General features: G+C 40.7%; 1 protein-coding gene across 2 annotated transcripts in view; it reads left to right on the forward strand.

The window, feature by feature from the left end:
* ccdc85cb (coiled-coil domain containing 85C, b) overlaps positions 1–19646 on the forward strand; it is a 47638-nt gene extending 27992 nt beyond the window's left edge. The window contains exons 2-7 of one of the 2 annotated variants that reach the window (XM_062437561.1): positions 5499–5578; positions 6822–6863; positions 11465–11569; positions 15820–15912; positions 16212–16310; positions 17350–19646. In XM_062437561.1, coding sequence (XP_062293545.1) covers positions 5499–5578; positions 6822–6863; positions 11465–11569; positions 15820–15912; positions 16212–16310; positions 17350–17439 — 509 coding nt within the window. In that variant the 3' untranslated portion in view covers positions 17440–19646. The remainder of the gene's footprint in view (positions 1–5498; positions 5579–6821; positions 6864–11464; positions 11570–15819; positions 15913–16211; positions 16311–17349) is intronic. The other variant, XM_062437562.1, reaches the window with a different exon arrangement.
* Positions 19647–19820: the final 174 nt, after the last annotated feature.

Here is a 19820-nt window from a genome sequence, read left to right on the forward strand (position 1 = left end):
TGGGGGTCATGACCTTTTTTTTTTTTTTTTTAAGTATTGCAAGTTTTTTGGGAGCTTCTTTTACATGAAGTAAGTCGCTGGGTAAAAAGTGAAGAGAAAATAATACACACAAGTTTCAGCGTTCATTTTCTCATCATTTAAACAACTCATTGGACCAGCGTCTTCCAAAAATGTGTATATGCTTATGTGCTGTTTAAGAAGAACACAAAGACAATGACAATGGGTGGGAGAAGTCACCGCAGAGGGAATGTGTTCAAACAGAGAGAGAAGCGGTTGATGAAGGAGTGGAGCACAGTTAAGCAGGGAGTGGCTGCTGGAAGTGGGTCACAGTGGCACTGACGTGATTCAAAGTGACGTGCAGGGAGAAGGCCGGACTCGCGCCACCGTCACCTTTTGTCTTGCACAAACACGAACACACACACACACATGTTCTCACATTAAGATCCATCAGCTTGATTTATTGGGCGAGCAACACTATACTCCCTCAGTATAGTTTCTGTGCCTCTCTCTGTATTGTTTACTGCCTAGTTGGGCATTTTTATTTTGCTGCTTCTTCACAGCGCCTTTCAGTCACTTTATTGGCTCTTAAGATAGCATTCAGGTTATGCATAAGTAATAATGGCCTCTCCCTAGGTGCTTGTTGTGTATAAAAGAGTAGATGGTGAGCTGAGTTTTGCACGGTAATTATTTAGGCTTGGCTATGCGATCCCTGTACGATCTGTAGCTTTACCTCGTGCCCCGTGGAGAAGTGACGAGGGGAAGGATGTGAGCTGGAGGGATGGAGGGATAAAAGAATGGAGGAGTGGCGAGGGACAGAGGGAACGCTTTAATTGCCTGACCCTCTCTCCCACCAGGATGGCTCCGTGGAGCTGGGTGTTAAAGAGAGGGGGACGGCTGGATTCTCCCAGCAGATCCCTGCGGCTCTGTGCATGCAGCATGCATGTGTACTGTCAGTTTGTGTGTATGTGGAGGTGTTGAAGTGTTTTGTGCGTGATTTGTGTTCTTGTGAATGTTCCCACGGCAGATCAGCACATATTTGAGCAGGACCACTTAATCATGCCATGTGTGATGCTGAAGTGATGCGCTGTGAGATTTAATGTAACCCCCTATAACACATCAAAGGCTTATAGATGGGGAGTGCAATAGGAGGGATGCTGTGGTATCTGGAGCTACTCAGACTGCTTCTGGCTGTGGGACTCCTCACTTTAGGCCAATTCTGGGTTCCTCCAGTCGAATATGTGCTCATCTTAATTTTTGTTTAATTTGTTCCAAGGAGATAAAAATAAGCCTGACAGACTCAGATGACTTTTGACTTTATTGGATTACTGATGGCAAGATTTCAATCTGTGTAAGTAATCAAAATATACACAGCAAAGAGGGAGAAAAAGCAACACACGTTCATTTTTTCATCCTCCCCCTCTTTCTGGGGCTTCTCTCTTTTGTTGTTTGAGTGTGCTGGTGATGAGTGAAGGCTGAGGAACCTTCATCCTAATCGGCTTGAGATCTGGCCGCAGATCAGGCCAGCAGATGAATCCAGATTAAAGGGTCACAAGGCAGAGAGAGAGGATTACCAGCTCTGGCCACTGCAGCCTCCTCTTGTAGCTTGACTAACCAGCCAACTGACAGCACTGTCTGCACCGCCCCTCCCAAAAGTCAAGGGGCTGAACATAAATAGGCCTGAAGACCCAGCTGGGGCAATGCACTCTTGTCTACTCTCAGGTCTTGAGAAAGAGATCAGTTTTGTTCATTTGAAAAAAGATTTAAAGCTGGGTTTGGGAGAAAATAAGCATCTTTTAAAAATAATAGCTATTAATACTGCATCATAACTCAATCTCAAGTAGACACTAGTTCCAGATCAGTGGTTGTAATGATTCTTACTTTGTAACCAAGTTACTGGGAGAAATTTAGTTAAGGCAGTAATCAAATTTGTCAGGATCCGCTACCATATTTTTAAACAATGGCTGACATGTTTCAGTTATATTAATGATATAGAACATTTGGACTGAGTGACAGGACAAGCTTGGTACTGAGAAACTATGCAGTGCTGTTCAGCTGTGGAAACCCATGTGGACCTTGAATTGGGATTATTTTCCAAAGTTAAGAAGGAAATATCTTGCTCATTGTGCAGACCTTTAAAGAAACAGTGGTTACATGTTCTTCCCTGTAACACGTCAAACCTCTCACGCAGTTTTAATTATGCAGTTTTCATTTGCGTCATGGGTGGTGAGATGTTCTTCAAGCCAAGTGACACTAAACGCATCAAATATGAAAATGAAGCAGGATGAGCTGTGAGGGACAGATGAGGATAGATTTGTTTGCAGCACCAGTGGAGGCCATGACCTTTTTTTAATTAAAAAAAAAAAAAAAGTTTTACAAGTTTTGGGGAGCTTAGCTTGCATTTAGTTTTAATTGCTGAGTAAAAGTGACGAGAAATGAAAACAAGTTCTGTCGTTCATTTTCTCAAACACTTATGAATTGTTAAAGAAGAACCAACGGTGCGTGGAGAAGTTACAGCAGAGGGATGTGTTGAAACAAAGAGAAGGGAGAGTTGAGGGAGTGGCGACTGTTTATCCTAATGTCATCTTCAGTGCAAGTAATTCAATTATTTTGGACACAAGGTTGTTAAAAACCCCTTTTAAGACAACATTCTTCAACAGAAATGCAAATATGTTAACCTGGTTTCTATAACCCCCCCCCCCCCCCCCGATAGCGCAGTTTGTTTGTTTCATTTACATTATAACGGATAATGTTGAGTTATTACAGAAAGGTGACAAAACTTGCTCACTCAAGTACATGTCCATGTTGACTCATGTTCACCTGGATTAAAAACAAGGGTGTAGCTGCTATTGAGAATCCAGGTTGTCAGCGTGTGTGTTTTTAATAGTGTGTCTGTGCAGAACAGCACCCCCTGGTTGCACAGTGTGGATCAACCTGGTTATAGCTTTGGTTTAGTTTAGTTTAGTTTAGTTTAGTTTAGTTTAGTTTAGTTTAGTTTAGTTTGCACAAATTAAAAATTACACAAAAATAACAAAGAACAAATAATATACAGTGCAGGGAGACTCAGAAACCCTAAATTGACTAATTTGAAGCCTCCACCTAAATTTTTTTTTAAAGTGATGGCAAACTAAATATATGTAACTATATATATAACAAAATAAAAACAGGAAAATGAGTGTGAGTGTGAACATGTGCATGCATGTGTGCATATGTTTGTGAGGGGATATTGGTTTATACATCTGTATATAATGCATGGTGACAATGCATTTTAATAACATTTCAGCTTTAATAACATTTCAGTTATACATAACAAACCAAGGTCAGCGTTACCTCACTGATGCAACATGTTATGATTGTGTGTGTGTGTGTGAGAGAGAGAGAGTAGTAAGAGTGTGTGTAGTAAGAGTGTGTGTGCATTCCCCTACAGCAGTGACTCCACCCAGCATTTTTATCAGTAACACTCCCTGACGGCTTTGTTTCCTATTTCTCCATCATCGTCTCCACTCTCTGCCTTTCTGTTCTTCCACTTAGAAAACTAAATAAAGTAAAGCTGTGTGTGCACTGGTGTGCTCCTGACTAGCTTCCGACTAGTTGCTGAGCGCAGCTCCTCTGCGCAACTCGGCTTTGATCTCGCACTGTAAATTAAACATGCCTTTTTAGATAACAGGCTCTGTGCCACCTACCAAGACAAACTTCACACAGATCCTGTCCCTGGTTTGAACTCAGTAGAGTTGATTCCTGGGTTTTTCTTACCATTATACGACTTAGGCGCAGCGCCTACGTGTTTTTTCACAGCGCCTTCAACAGAAAGAAACTATATTGAGAGTTCTCTACTGCGTTTTGCTGTCATTTATAGTTGCTCTAAATTCGCAATTTAGAGCAACTCAAAAAAATGTGAAGGATAATTTCTGTTTCATTTGTATTCTTGCTAATGTTGTCACCTTTGTTTTTGTTATGAATATTGTAATGATAATAGTCCAAAACTATGTAAAAATGCGTAGTATGTAGTCAAATAATATCACATCAGTCTACCTAAGGAAAACCCTGGATTTAAGTAAATGCAGAATTGCAGCTTTTTTTTCAGGATCAACTACAGTTATGGGAGTCTCTGTGGAGCCATTAGGCCCCAACCACACTTGTGTGTCATGTGTAATGAAATAAATCTCAAATATGGAGATGATATCTGTTTCTCACTAAGTGAGTGGCGCAGGGGAATGTGAGCCAAACTGGGAAATGACCCCAGTCAAGTACGGGGTGTGAACACTGCTAATCTGGGAATGCTCAGTGCTTGACCTTTGACATCAATTTACAGCTAGTTTTTTTTAAGCACATGTGAACTTTTTACAAGGCACCATAGATGGCTGAATGGATGGTAGATGGACTTGCAGAATAATACTAGAAGTAGTTACAGTTTTCCTAAAAGCCAACAAGTTTAAATTTAGAGATTTAACAGTTTGGTGATTAATAGATTTAGTCAAAAAATGAATTGTCACAAAGGAATCGTAAGAAGAAATATGAGTCTCTAAATGTGAATTTTTTTTTTCTTACTCTGTTTTATATTATTCTAAATTCAGTATCTTTGGGTTTTTGACTGTTAGTCAGAACAAATTAGCAAGAACATCACTGTTCAATTGGAGTTCCAAATATTGCACATATTTCAACTCACAGGTTAGGTACATTTTTTCATTTACCTTCTTAAGACAACAGTCAGGTACCAAAATAAACAATTAAACATGTTTTCTCACCATGATCATTCGTCCTGCTCATACTGGCTATTAGAAGATCCCTTCATTATGCATTTAAAATGCAAGTGATAAGGGCCAAAACCCATTGGCAGCCCTCTTTCTGTACAAAAATGTAGTTTATCTGAAACTAATATGAAGCTTCAGTCATCCAAATGAGTCAAATCAAGTAGATATCTTTCAATATTACAGTCTTTTTAGTGCTAAATTCCCTCTTTTTGTTACTATACTTAAACCACAGCTCAACAGGGAAACGCTCTGAGGAAACTGAAAAAAGGAAATTTGATGCTAAAATCTTGACATGACTAACTCTGTTAGTTCAACTTCAGACTGCTGAACCCTCATATAAGCTTCAGATCAACTTCTTACACAAAATGACTATGTGGGCACACTGTGGATTTTGGCCCCCATCACTTACATTAAAACCACAACTTGAAGGGGATCTTTTAATAGCCAGTATGAACAGGAGGAATGATTACATCGAGGTAAACCTCTGTCAGTGTTCACCTGACTGTTGGTTTAAGACTGACTGGAAAAATTGTGAACCTACCCTTAAAGACATTAACAATGACCTGAAAAACCCTCAGTAGGAGAATTCCCTTCCTCCAGGAGCTTTTTGGTCTCTCAAAGTACACAGCAACCTTTGGAGCTCTATGTGGTCCTTTTGCTCCAGTGGTCCTGCCTGCCTGTTTTCCGCTTGAGGTCTTTGAAATGCTAATCTCTTCTCCTCCCCTCTTTTCTTCTCCGTCTCTCCTCCAGATTCCTCCTCCAACTACATCAGGCAGCTGGAGACTAAAGTGCGGATCCTGGAGGACGACAACAATAAGCTTCTCTCTCAGGTGAGGTGCACACATACGTCTCTCCCTCTCTCTCTTCCTCTCTTTCTGTCACTTGCAGATGTGTGAGTGGCACTACAAGCCCAGTCCAGTACCATTTGAACTCACTCAACCCCCTCTTGTGCAACTTTTTAATCCAACCCAAAAACATGTGATCGGCAGCTGGGATGAGATAAAGTGTTGTGCCCGATGCGTCTATGAAGCCGCCCCCTCACAACAGCCTGCCTGTTAGTTGGAGAGTATGTTTATCCATGTTTAATTCATGGGGAGTCGGTAAGCTTCAGTAGCGAGCAGTGATGTTAGCCCCTTCGGCGAACTGCGGGAGTGGAGGAGAGATGAGAGGAGGAAAAGGAGGGGAAGGAGGTATTAAGTGACAGTGACAGAGTAAAGAAGCTCTCCCAAAGTTAACCTTGCTCTGACTTCACCCAAATTTGGTGGATGGAGGAGCTGAGTGAGTGGAGGTGGGAGTGTGAGGATGAGGAAGAGGAGGTGGTGGAGGGGGGGAGAGGTTGGATTTCTGTGCTGGTTCAACAGGAGGTCACATGTCAGTCTGCAGTGGTGTGTGTTACATAAAGTGTGAGGGGGATCAAATAATGAATTATTGGTAAATCCTCATCTTTCAGTTTTTAAAGTAATGCTTTATGATGCAACTCATCTGAATGCAAGTCAGACAGCACACAGTCGAGCAGTTTCAGTTTAAACAGCTTTTTGATTTGAAGCCTTTATTCTTTTCTTTTTTTTCTTTTTTTTTTATAATACTGATTCCTCTTTCCCCAGTTATCTCCCAGCAGAGTTATATCTAGGCACTAGTGTAGGCTGGAATCACTGATACGAAACCTAAATGATCCTCATAATTAGCTCTTAAGTGCTGCAATTAGGTGCTACTCTGTCTCACAGCAGTGTTACATCAAGGCATATAATATTAACTTGCTTCTTAAAGTCGACTAATAGTCCTTGTTCACACTGAGAGGATAGTGGGGTTTTTTTAGGTTGGGATGAGTATGTTTTTGCAGTAATAGGACTTTACCACTTGTTCATTGAATACTTCAAAATATAAAACAGTTGTGACTTACAGAAATGTAATAAAAATGTGGACTGACCATGACTATTGAAGCTGAAAAGGTTTTTTTGTAATAATATTTTCATCTTTTGTGGAGCATACAGTTAGTATCCTGGTTGTTAATGGCTCCAAACCGACAATAATCAAATAACAAACCAATACACCATTATGTTTTTCTCTCCCTAGGCTTATAGCCGGTATAGCTTATCACAGATACAGACGAAAAAGGTAACTTTCTTAAATGCCACTGTTCGTCGGCTCTTCTGAAATGCTCCTCTGCTGGTCAATCGGTCGAGCCCTTTTTGTCTTTTCACTCTTTTATCTGTCTGGTGGTGGGACTTTTCACAGCTTTGAGCTGGTTGCTTTCTCTTATACAGAGGGAGGACACCATAAAAGCAACACCTGTACAATGTAATGTACTCAGTTGCAGTAACAAACAGTGTAATATTTAGTTTACGTTGACACTTTCAGGCAGGTGCTGGTTCTGCTCTATGGTACTGTTTAAAGAAAAGGTTAGACATTTTGGAAATAAGGTTATTCTGTTCCTTACTGAGAATTATATGAGAAGATCAGTACGTGCACAGTAATATGAAACTCCAGCCAGGCAACTCTTAGTTTACCTCAGCACAAAAATAGGGGGAAACAAATAACCTGACTTTGTACAAAGGTTAAAAAATCTTCCTACCAGCATCTCTAAAGCTCACTTATTAACACTTTTTAATCTTGTTTAGTCTGGACAGAAAAAAATAAAGTTGATGACACGTTGTCCAGCAAATCACTGCACCCCGCCAAGAAATAGTCCCCGACATAACCCCCTCTAAAAAAAAGACTATTTTTAATTAGATTTTTGTACAGATAGAACACATGAGATATAGTGAGCTTTAGAGATGCTGATTTTTTTAACCTTTGATCAAAGGCAGGCTAACTGTTTCTTCTTGTTTCCAGTCTTTATGCTAAGCTCAGCTAACCACCTGCTGTACAACCTTATGGTTACTGTAGAGATATGAAAGTGATATCAGTCATCTAACTCTCAGCATGTTTCCCAAAAGGTTGCACCATTTCTTTAACGTTATTCAAGTATGTGGTGTTGAACTTAATAATTTATCTGTCATAGTTTAATACAGAGCAGTTCAAATAAAGTGAAGCTTTAAACATTAATATAGAACAGCATCACCTGTCTGACACAGCGTTAGTGTCACGAGCACAAAGGAATTTGAGTGCATTACTTTGTAAAGGTTTTGCTTATGTGTCCAATCCTGTTTTTTGGCCCCTTTTTTCACTGCTAGCATGCTATGCTAATGAATGAACACAGGTGGCCCTGCTTGTATGTGGCCTGTTCTGGCAAGAAAGCTTTTTCCTGTCCTTGGAGCTGTTTGGCACAGCGCAGTCAATGTTTGGCACAAGGTACCCCGGGTGAATAAATGCTACATTGTGCTTTGGTGCATAAATGACACACGCTTGTCCTGGCTTGTCGGGACGTCTGGTGGGCTGAATAATTTAAGATACCGGGGCAGATACAGGTAGATCCAGGCATCCATTATGCATGGCCAACAACTGGTATGTGAGTGCAAATGAAGAATGCAGGAATGTCTTAAGTGAAACATACTATCTTGAAAGGTTGTTTGCTTTCCATGAACATGTAAGATTTGCCATGAAAATATGAGCCTGTTGACCTTTCCTGTATTTTACTATTCAGTTTTACTCTTATGCAATAGCCTACTTACTAAGCAGGTGAAACTGTTACAATGGATTACTTGCCTAAATGGACATATTACCTAACATCCTGTGTTGTGAAACTGGCCCAGTGAAACTTATGTTGAGGGAACAATAGCCTCTTATCGCAGGAATGTTGACCCTCCACCAGATTTGCTGGAGGATTTTTACACTACTAAAAGGAGTAGGGAGGGACAACATTGTCCCACGGTGGATATTAACAAGGGCCTAAACAGCACAGGTGTACCCACAATGAGGAAAACAGGTGTGTGCACATTCACACTTAGCCCCAAACATCCATGTACACAATTATCTCTTTAACTTTTCTCCCACTCAGATCTCACATGTTTTTCAACCGTTACTTATCTCTGTTAAGTCATTGAAGTGTGAGGCACTCTGTGGATTTGACTACATGCTCAATGCCTCACTTTATCATTAACAATTAAGAGCTCAGTGTGATGCTGAGAATTTAATGATTTATATGACAGATTCAGATGACACTCCATTTGTTAACTGCTGGATAATTTAACTCATTTTGTGAGAGTGGCCTGGAGTCAGGTCCCGTGGATTCGAATGATGACGGAGGTTAATGAATTATGACTCATTCACGACAGAGTTATTATATGATTGATTTATTGACTTGAGAAACTAAAATATATATAGGCATGTTCTGGTTAATTGATTTATGCTAAATATATACCTGCAGAAAAAGGTTAAAAAGGTACAAAAAGTTAATATAATACTGAAATGGGTTGCCATGGGAGACAACCCAATGTCAGCACTGATTCACTTCTGTATTCCATTAAATTATGGCGCTCAAGGAGCATGCTGCTATCCTCGCTGCCCTTTTGTCAAGGCGGCATCACCCCTGCCCCTCATAACTCAAACAGGAAATGATGCGTGGCGTCCACAGCTTCTTCCTGTCAGCATCAAGAACACTGTGATGAATGTAGCGATGGAGGAGCCGGGAGTTTCAGCCAAGAAGACCACAGAGGGCCAACTGTCCCCAGCTGTCTGGCAAACAAATAGCTTTCTCAGTGGTCACGGTCAACTCAGGGAGGGAGGTCAAGTTTTAAAACGTGCCTCGGTTTGTTTGTGAAGCTAAACTAAAGATAAAGAAAAAGTCCTAGTTAGATGAGAGAAATCTCATCAGAAAACTCGAATATGTTACTGATCACACCAGCTCTTCTCATCCAAGTTAATAGATGTGCTCAGGTTATGAATTGTTTATTTCAGTCCACCGGATATGACATTTTGTGACATACTCTAAGCCTGGAGAAATGACAATGAGATACTAGCCAAGGTACAGAATTGAAGGCATGAATATAGAAACCCAAAGGATAGATCAAGAAGTGCCAAGGGAAGGATTGGGAAAGGTTAGAGGAACACCGACAGGATACTAAGCTGGAGAGGCGAAGAGGAGGAGGGAATATTAAAAGACAAACGACAAGGGGAGTGCAGATTGTGGCTTTATGTGTGTGCAAATTGCGTATTTGACTGCTCACCTTTTTGTTTGTATGTATGTGTGCATGTGTGTGTGTGTGTGTGTGTTTGTGTGTGTGAGTGTGGGACACCCAGACAGATAACAGAGACAGAAATCACAGCACATTGTCCATGCATTCATAGACGCACACCAACAGCTCATTGGGTTATTTATAGCTCGAGTGCTGCCGGGCATCATGTGTGTTTACATGGCGAGCCGCGCAGAGGGAACACTAGTGCGTGACATGAGAAATGTCATAAGGAACAGTGGTGTTGCTGCCTACAGTGAGAAGTTAGGCTGGTTACGGCCCCCAGGAACCAGTGGTCTTTGGCCACTAATGAGGACAAATCTTAGCAACACTGTTCCTGCGTAATGGCCCTCAATGATGGCACAACGTGATCCAGTGCCAGTGCTGTGAAGTGCCATTTATGTAAAAAGCCAAAACAGATAAGAATCAGCTTGGCAAAGGAAGTGCTTGAAGCAATGTCGTCAGAGTGACGATGAGAGTGCAGGTGCCAGTGCAGGAGGGGGGCAAAGCCACAGTCCTTAATTAACCATCACTAAATATGTTATTATAGAAAGTCCAGCCTGACTGTTATATCAGCAGGCCAATATTGGAGGCAGGCCAATATTTGTGTTATCTTATGATATCAGGTATATCGATATCAACATGCATATATAGGCAAATATGGAGAAAGAAATTGTAAACTGTAGCAATTCGAATTTTAATACAATATTTTAATGTATTTTTTAACTTAAAGTTTTGTCAGTTTAGTTAATTTAGTGTGTTTAATGTGTTTCTGTTTGTAGTTACTTGAAATAATTTAGTTATCTCATATTTGCTCTAGATATTTACTGTAGCTGTCATCTTTGATTGCAAAGTTTCCTTTAGCTGTAAAACATCATTACTTAAATGCACAGTACAGGTTGACAAATACATTGGTTCTAAAACTAATAATTGGTAATATATTGGTAATCATGAAGAAGTCAACCAACAACAAAAAAAGAAGCAAAGCCGTCAAAGGTATCTATATCATGTATTTTAGTGTCTCTATTACATCCACCATAGAGAAATGTAACGTACTGAACCGTACTTAAAAGTACTGCAGACTACATAACTTCTTAATAAAATTGATTTGAGTTAAGTTAAGTTACAGCAAATTTAAGGGATCTTATCAAACATGTTTTGTTATGTTTATGTTCACAAATAAATCAAGGCCAGTGTATTGTTTTTGGACTTTTAAACGCTTACATAGCAATGTCAATATCAGCCTCAAAAATCTAATATTGGTCGGGCTCTTCTCAAATGTAAATGTTAATGTACAAAAAGAAAATATCTAACAATATTGTTATTGGATTTTAGTTTCTATCTTGTATTTGTATTGACATTAAAAGTACAGTATCAGCTGGGCTCTAATACTAAGCAGTTCATTGTAACTTATCATATGTAGACTAATAGATGCATATACATTGATTTTTATTCAAAGAAATGACTTCCTGACAGTGTGCATGTACTTATTGTTGCCTTTTGATTAATAATCTCTCTTAAACTCTCTAGGTATATTTAGTTGACATTGCACTCATATCCCTATTTTTGTATTTGTGTGTTTGTTTTTTGCCCATTTGTGTCCAGCAGTGCAACCCAGGTGACCTTCGTGCCCTGAGGAAGGGAATGACCCTCTACCACTCAGAGTCCCAGCTGTCCTCGCTGCCGCAACGCCAGGAAGCCATGCACATGGTCAGTACCCAGGAGGCAAACACACACACACACACACACACACATACCCACACATAGAGGGATGATCAGTCATATTCGGCCACTTAAACAGTCATAGCCATTGTGGCCACTTATGCACCATGAGGTTGCTTACACAAACATGGTTACATATCGAAACCGAATTCAATTGCACACAGACACGCACTTAATTGTAGGGAGGACTGTCACCGGTGCCTCCGCAGTGGAATCAAGTCAAGTCGGCTCTAATTCACATTGCTTCTAACCCACCAATTATACCTCCACAGGCAACTTCATTCCCTCTTACACACGACAGGAAGTGAAACCCACATTCATACACGGGAAGAGAGAAATAGAGGGGAGAAGAAGAAGAAAAAGAAGAAGAGAGTTAGAGAGGAGATATTGCATGAGTAAGATAAGACAGACTGTAAAATAAAGGAGGAAGAGTGGAAACTAAGTTAGACAAGGATGGAGAATTAAAGGAGTCAGCCATCCCCTCTCTTCCTCCCATTTCCTGGCCCTTGAGCTGCCTCAGTCCTCCCTGGAGCCTGTTTGAACCGAATCCCACTATGAAAGTAATAATCCGCTACAATCCACCGCCACCCCTAACCCTGCCACTGTCTGGGGAGGAGAGGCTGGGTAATTGTTTTCTGACTGCTTAAGAAAGGTCAGAGCCGGGCTATGCCAGTACCCAGAGGACTAAATCTTCCCCGTGTAAAAATCTATATTGTGTTTTAATCACAGGCCCAGTGTGAGGCAGCGTTTAGAACCAGCCTGCACCTTTTAAGCTTGTGGGTCAAACTCGCCTCTTCTTGGAGGTTGGTGCCACTAAATAATATCCATGAACCTTGACTCCCAGGAGAAGTCTCTCCCCGTGGGATGAAGCATAAACTGCAAATTATCTTGATGGGCTGTCTCCATGCATTTCATTTCTCGGTGCAGTTTCATGTGAAACAAGGTCACGATATTGACTCGAGGTGTGAATTTTTGCTCCTTAGCAACGTGACATCTGATGTCATTCTGACTGAGGCTGAAAAGTGGAAGTGGATTTGTGTTGACATATTTAGGTATATTTAACATTCCTTTATATTATCCATCAACTGGCTTTAACCAGGACAGACATGCACTTGAGGAATGTGACTTGCAGTTGCACAAGCTATTAGTAAATTAAAACTTAGCCTTGTTATTACTATACTAAATATCTAGTGTGACTATGAAGAAGCTAACTGAACTAGCTAACCGAATAAATGAATGTTAGCTTGCGAATATATGACTGTTTAGAGTGGAATACGTTCAATATATCTAACCTTTACACTTCATCGAAGTATTGTTATGTTAGTTTATATATATTGTTTGTTCTCTTAAAAATGTTATATTGGTATATTATATGTTGATACAGATGTTTTCCTATCATAGATATTCAGTGATGAAGCAAATTGGAGGATTATTTTAGAGGCATAAAAAAAGTGGTTGGAATTAATGCAGATATCCTGACTTTTAGTGCTTTTCATGGTTCAAGCTCTAACAACTCATAATGTGGCTCAGTAGCATTTTTGTTAGCCTTCCCTAATTCTCCTTCCTCATCCTCAGGATAAAGAAAAACACCATAATCTTGAAAGCCCAATGCAAATTCAGCAGGCTTATGATTCACCAAAGCAGTTGCATGCAGTATAAAATAACGTATTCTTGTGATGCGTGTCCTCCTCTTATGATGGCTTTGTTGTCGTGACAACTCCATGGAGATGTACTCAGGTTGAGCTCCGTAGTGATCGATTGCATGCTCTCTAATGTGGCCCAAGTTCACCCATGTGTGAGAGAAAGCCCTCGTTGGAAGATGAACAGGGAGAGAAAGAGCGAAAGAAAAGATGAGAGATGTGGGGCCACGGACAGCAACAACAGCAGAACTTCAGTGAACTCTGGTTGTGTGTAGCCATCCTAATCTATCAGCTCATCCTTTATATCTAGTCCGTTGTCTCTTTGTTCAGCCCCAGTTTCAGGTCAGTGAGTGTGCGTGAGATTGTCAGATTGAAAATGAGCGAGAAAGATGAAAAGAAAAGATGGATAGAGAAAGAAAGCAGGCAGCCTGTGTGATTCTCAGAAACACTCAACAGTCGGGTCTCATTCTGCTTGCTCAAACTACAAACTATTGATTTTCACAACGTTTGCTTTCCCCTCTTATCCTGCAAGGCCTAAATCAGGCCTGTTTATGCAGGCAAGCCATCCCCAACTGTACAACCATATGAACAGTAAACATTGCCTGGAGCCGGCTGTGTCTCTGCACTGTCCAAACCCTTTTCTTTACTGCACGGCTCCGGCGCAAAATAAACTGAAAAACCATCCTGGCCCCAGCACTAGCAGGAAGTGTTTACACATTTCAAATAATAGCTTTAACCCACAGAACATAGCATCAAAGGAGGCAACATTGATTTGCATTTTTATTTTCTTATAGTCGACTTCAAAGTCCACAGCAGAAAAGCTGTACGGGAAATTCAGCTGATACACTTGTTGCTGTGACCTTCAACAAAAAGAAATAGACTTAACACAGTGGGACATGTGTTTGTATTTCTCAAGAGGATTGCTATAATATATATATTTCAAATATAGACTTAGCCTTGGGAAATGTGTTTACTAGTGTGTGGACGTAGCCCTATACAGTACTTCAGTACATACTTCTGAAGGGTGGTTCAATAGGTTTTTATACTATATAAAAAAAGTCTTGGAGGTAGGGAAGAGTATTATTTAGACCATTATGATACTAGTACTAATACCAATACCCTTAAAGTGACACCGATACCAATATAGTACTTTTGTACATTCAATACCCATCATTTGAATGGAGGCATTCAATTGTGTAAAATGCCACCACTCCTCCCCATCAAAATGATTTTTACACAAATACATTTTGAAAGTGTTTAAATAATTAAAATATTATTTTTTTTGTGGCATCTTGGCACACTGAACTGCCAAGTCTGTCAAATATTTAACATCACCATCACAGAGTGAATGGGTTGTAGCTGCTGAGTTTGTGGGCCAATCACACGTAGCATTAAATCGAATATTGGCTGTGATTGGTTTCTAGATCCGGGACTTTTGAGGATGCTGAAACACCCAAAATTCACATTAACCTTTGCATGATGTCCATGATTTTCTGATATCAAAGCTTATTAATTTTAAGCTGTATGGCAGCCAACCATAACATGTTTACATTTTTCTTACCAGTGTAACTATGTAAGGATAACATCAATTTTTTCCCAAAAATAGTAAAACCACCACAATGTTCCTTATTTTTGTTTCACAAATCAAGCATATCAGTGACCTTTCACCTTCTGACGAAATAATAAAATGCACATTCAATATAATTGTATGGCGTTCAGTGGTTGTCAGGGGAGAAGTTGTCAGGTATAACCTGCAAGACGGGCTAAGAAATCAAATTTTCATATGCATGATTTGATATGAATAGACTGTCGGCAAAACATCTTCTTATTATTTTATCACTGTGGTATTTGTAAAATCTTTCACCCAAATGGGGCCAGTGGGTGTGGTAGGAGCTGACAAATGCATTTACCAGTGAGCAGAGAATTGAACCGGGGCTAACATAGCCACAGAACTGTGTCTAATGCAAGGCCCTGATGCCAGGTTACAGTGAATGGTGTCATTGTGTGTCCCAGAGATCTCTGTGTCTCTTGAACAGAGAGCCACTGTCTGGAACCAACCGGGGGGGTGGGATGAGTCAAGCAACCTCCTGGTCTTCTTCCTGGCTGGCTGCTCCCATCACAGCCGGTTAAATCACACTGTGCAGGTAGCAGACCTGGCTGAGAGTTGAACACGTGGTGAATGCAAGACGGAGAGAAAAACACAAGGGAAGGAGAGCTGATATGAGTTGAGATGAAGGGGATGACATTTTCAGTGCTACAGTACAAGAAATCTGTTAAATCTGAAGCAAACACCCAGTGACATGGCATGTGTGATTTATTTTTCTGTTTTCAATTAAGGTATCTTGAGTTTCACTCAAATGTAGAGCTCCATGACTCAGTGCTCACTTCATGAGGTTAAACTGTATGTGACAGCAGATGTGACATCACGGCAGCTTGACAGGCTGCAGCGTGTCCTCCAGATGTTGTGGGCTCAGACTCAGCTCTTGACCTTTATCACAGGTCACCCTTACTCTCACTCATCTCGGTTGTTGTTGTGCACTGTGTAATGTGAAAGAAATGCCACAAATTTTTTTTAAACGTTTCTTTTTCTCGCCTCAGGGTACGGGCCGACTCCCAACCAGTGAGTCCTCTCCTGCCACAGGTTACCTGTCCTCCGTCCAGAAGCCTGAGGCTGTGGTGCATGCCATGAAGGTATTTCTACTATTACCTATTTCACTTGGTTATTTAAATTTTAGGGAAACTAGTGAAAAAACTGCCACTTTTCTGATCAACATTACCCTGGTTGAAATCAAATTTTTTTGTATCGGGGCGTGCACTGTCCAAAGATGGCCCCATATTTTGGTACATACAAAATGCAAGATTTAATTATATTAAAAGAAAATTGTATATCTTACAAACCAAATTCTGCATTAATCTTCAGTGAGGCTCATACACTAATGTATCTATGCACAAAAACAAATACACACACTCAGCATTGTGTCTGCCTTCAGGTGCTGGAGGTCCACGAGAACTTGGACAAGCAGCTTCCCGAGGACTATGAGGATGATCTCAGTGAGAAAGAGAAGGCCATCGTGCGAGAGATGTGCAACGTAAGTGCAACAATTCCCCTCCTCCTGGATTGTTCCTCTATTATGTTGTATTCAATGCTACCTTCCTACATTCTGGAATACGTTTGGATATCGCTGCATAGTTAGATGCAAGTAAAAACTGTTGTACTTTTTCCTTTGTGAGGAATAATGCTGGCCGTTGCTGTAAACAAGGGAACATAATCTCCATAATGTTCATGTTTGTCTGATGGTCAGTTTTTCAGTTCTCTTCTGTGTGTAAATCAGGTCAGGTTTTGAGCTGCTTTCACTAATGAGGAACCCTCATTTAGACTCATTTGGTTTGGAATGACACTTGCAGCAGTGTCCCAGGCGCATCGCTCCCGCTCGCTCTTTCTTCCTCTCTTTTTCTCTCTATCCATCTCCACCACTCCCTCATCCGTGCTGCAACGCCAACTCTAAACTGGACGTCCTAAGTAGAGGCTCGTAGATGTGCTGTCAGGGCAATTAAACTGGAGCGGCAGGGAAAAGAGCACTCCCCCCTTCCCGCCCCGCGCCTCAGCCTCACCCCTCACCCCTCCATTTTTCCGCTCCTCCTTCCGCCCCCACTCATTTCCCTCCATCCTTCTGTGGTGGTGCTGAAAGGCTCGGTCCAGGATAAAAAGGTCGGCTGATTAGAGAGGGAGAATGAGAGCTGGGCTATCTGGGCCCTGCAGAGGTATGTGACAGGCCAGGAATCTGGGGAGCGCTACAATAGTACCTCTGTAATATCACTGGAGTCCCCCGGGGGCCCCTCTCGCTCAGTCGGAGATCTCTGCCTTGTAGACACAGAGGACAGATACAGAGATAGCTCTACTGTTGTGTGTGTGTGCGTCTGTGTGCGTCTGTGTGTGTGCGTGTAGCCTTTGCAGCTCAAAGTCAAAATGTGAGCATTTGAAGTTTTCACTCTTGAAGAAGAAAGTTTTTTTTTTTTTTCTTCTTCCCAGCATTACTCTCTCAGTCTCTATGTCTTGCCTGTCTCTTTCTGTATATCTTGCTCTTTCCTCTCCCTCCTCTCAACTTCTCTCTCTGCCTCTGCTTGCAGGTGGTGTGGAGAAAGCTGGGTGATGCAGCGGGATCAAAGCTGTCCATCAGACAGCACCTCTCTGGGAACCAGTTCAAAGGGCCGCTGTAGCATGGCAACCAGCGCGAGAGACAGAGAGAGAAAGATCAGGATCAACAGTACCTACACTCACCTGAAAACACCTCTTGCTATCTGCGCCTACACAACCCATCATGCCGTGCTCCCTACTGCCTACACCACCCAGGATTCTTTCTACAAACACTCTCTTAAGACTGGCTAAGATAGCTACTAAATGGACCTGTTAGTTCTGCCACTCACATGTACAACGTTGCGTGTTCAACAGGTTTTTATCTCTGAGCTTATTCAGCGTTGACAACTGGCAGCTAGTTTCACACAGATTCACCACTTTTCTTCATTGATTTGGAGGCTTTAGGCTACACAATGATCTCTCTCTGCAAACAGGATACTCCAGGCTCAAAGCTATTAATTCACACCATGTATTGTCCTTTTTAGAGTATAGCTGTGCTACAATAAGTTAGCGACACAACATGGTTTCAAGCACAGAACAGACGAGAAGGGGCAGAAATCTCGTAGCATGTTGCCGGGATGTGAAGGTAACATCGTGGTGGTATCTTCAGATAAGTTTTGATAGTACCTCCTGTAGAGACCCTAGCTCCTGTCACATATATCACTCCCCCTAGTGGTGAACGAGTATAACTAGCATTAGCATTCTAAAGTGTTAACTAAGTGAAACCCACTGTGACCTAGCGCCTTTTGCTCATAAGTCTATGGATAATAAAGTCTAGAGATCACTGTTAACTTGTGTATATTATGTATAAAACCATAGCACTACTTCATTGTTATTGTTGATTTTACTTTTATCTATTTTGTAATTCTAGTGTGGCCATGTGATCAATAATTTAGTTTGAAAAGCACACACAACCGGACCCTAAACAGGGTTTGCTTTTGGTATTAAAATCCTTTTTTTGTTCCTTTTTTTTCTCTTTTTTATTCTTTTCCAGATGAATTGCTATTATTCCTTCTCTCTGTAACCTCTGAAAATGTATTAAGGCCATTCTAAATCAAACCATCTCAATGAGTTAATGGGTAGAACAATTTTCTTACTTTGAATTGTGAAATTAACTAAAAATTGTATGCTGTGTGCATGCTTGACAATCATTTTCTCAGGTTGGGAGGGCTACAGCTTTACCTTTGCCCATCTGTGACAGCGCAAGTGTGTGTGTGTGGGTGTGTGTGAAAGGAGACTGAATGGCTCTCTTGCAGCTGTAGCATCTGCCTGTGAATCCTCTTTTTCTGTATTGAACCCTTGTTACAACATGGTTGAAGACTGCTGAAGACATTTGCTGAATCCATACACAGCACAGAACTACATTGTACTGGCCAAATGCTAAAGTTTGTGGGAAGGCTTGCACAAAAATTCAGCTCGGGTTAAATTTTCAGTTTTATTTCACAGATGGACGGGGGGAAAAAAGTTGTTTTTACTGAAGTTAACTCCCTTGTTCTGTCGTCATGGATTCAGCAGGTGTGTTTACGCAGTGCATGTTTTCTTAAAAGTTGAATTTTTATTTTTTTCCGTAGAATGTGAGAAATAAGTCTTCCCTTAGATGTCTCCAGAAAAATACACTAACATTTATGATGAGTATTTCTTGATGTCAGAATGAACAAAAACTTGTTTGTCAAAGTATTTATTGCCAGGTGTCAGATAGACATAGGAGTGCTATCAGTAACTGAACAGTCATAGTTTGAATTTATCAGAATAACTCTACCTACTGTGAAGTTATCTGATAAATAAGTATAGTGACTGGCAGCTCAGGCTCTCCCATCTCTAGTGTTATTTGTTCCGAATTAGAACATTTCTGAGGCTGCCCACCATGCACCTCTGTTCTCTCAAATGGGTTTAAAGAAACAAATCAAAGTATTTTTTTTTTTTTTTTTTTTTAAGTGTCCTTTTTTCTAGGAACTGATTTGAAGCCATGATACAATTTTGAATATTTGGTTTGAAACGTGCCACTTTTTTTTCTCTGCATGGTGTTTTGATTTGAAACCTAACTGCTCTTTTTTTTTTTTTTTTAAAGAAAAAGCATCTCTACTGTTTTTCTTTTCTTCTGCCTATGTACTACAAACCACAGTACAGAATCCTAGAATCTACAGTGTAAATGTCAATTCCTGTAGTAACTAGCATGACTGTAACTTCTTTTAATGAATTTCAGTAATGAGGTGACTATTTGGCAGGTGACACAAAAAGATGAAATAGGCCACTTTTAGACAAATTTGGGAGAAAATAAATAAGGTTGGTTATTGATGCCGTATAAGTGCTGTCTTCATTTGATGCTTTCAAAATGTTTGCAGGCATGTTGCTTTCATCAGTGGATAAGTTATGCTGCCCCCTTTTGGTATAGTGGTGGAAGTAAAATTACAGATATTTCTGTGAAATTCTGCACACAATGAATCCAGTTGCAACACTTTTAATC

Source organism: Scomber scombrus, chromosome 17 (genome assembly GCF_963691925.1).
Source record: "Scomber scombrus chromosome 17, fScoSco1.1, whole genome shotgun sequence".
NCBI classification, from domain to species: domain Eukaryota; kingdom Metazoa; phylum Chordata; class Actinopteri; order Scombriformes; family Scombridae; genus Scomber; species Scomber scombrus.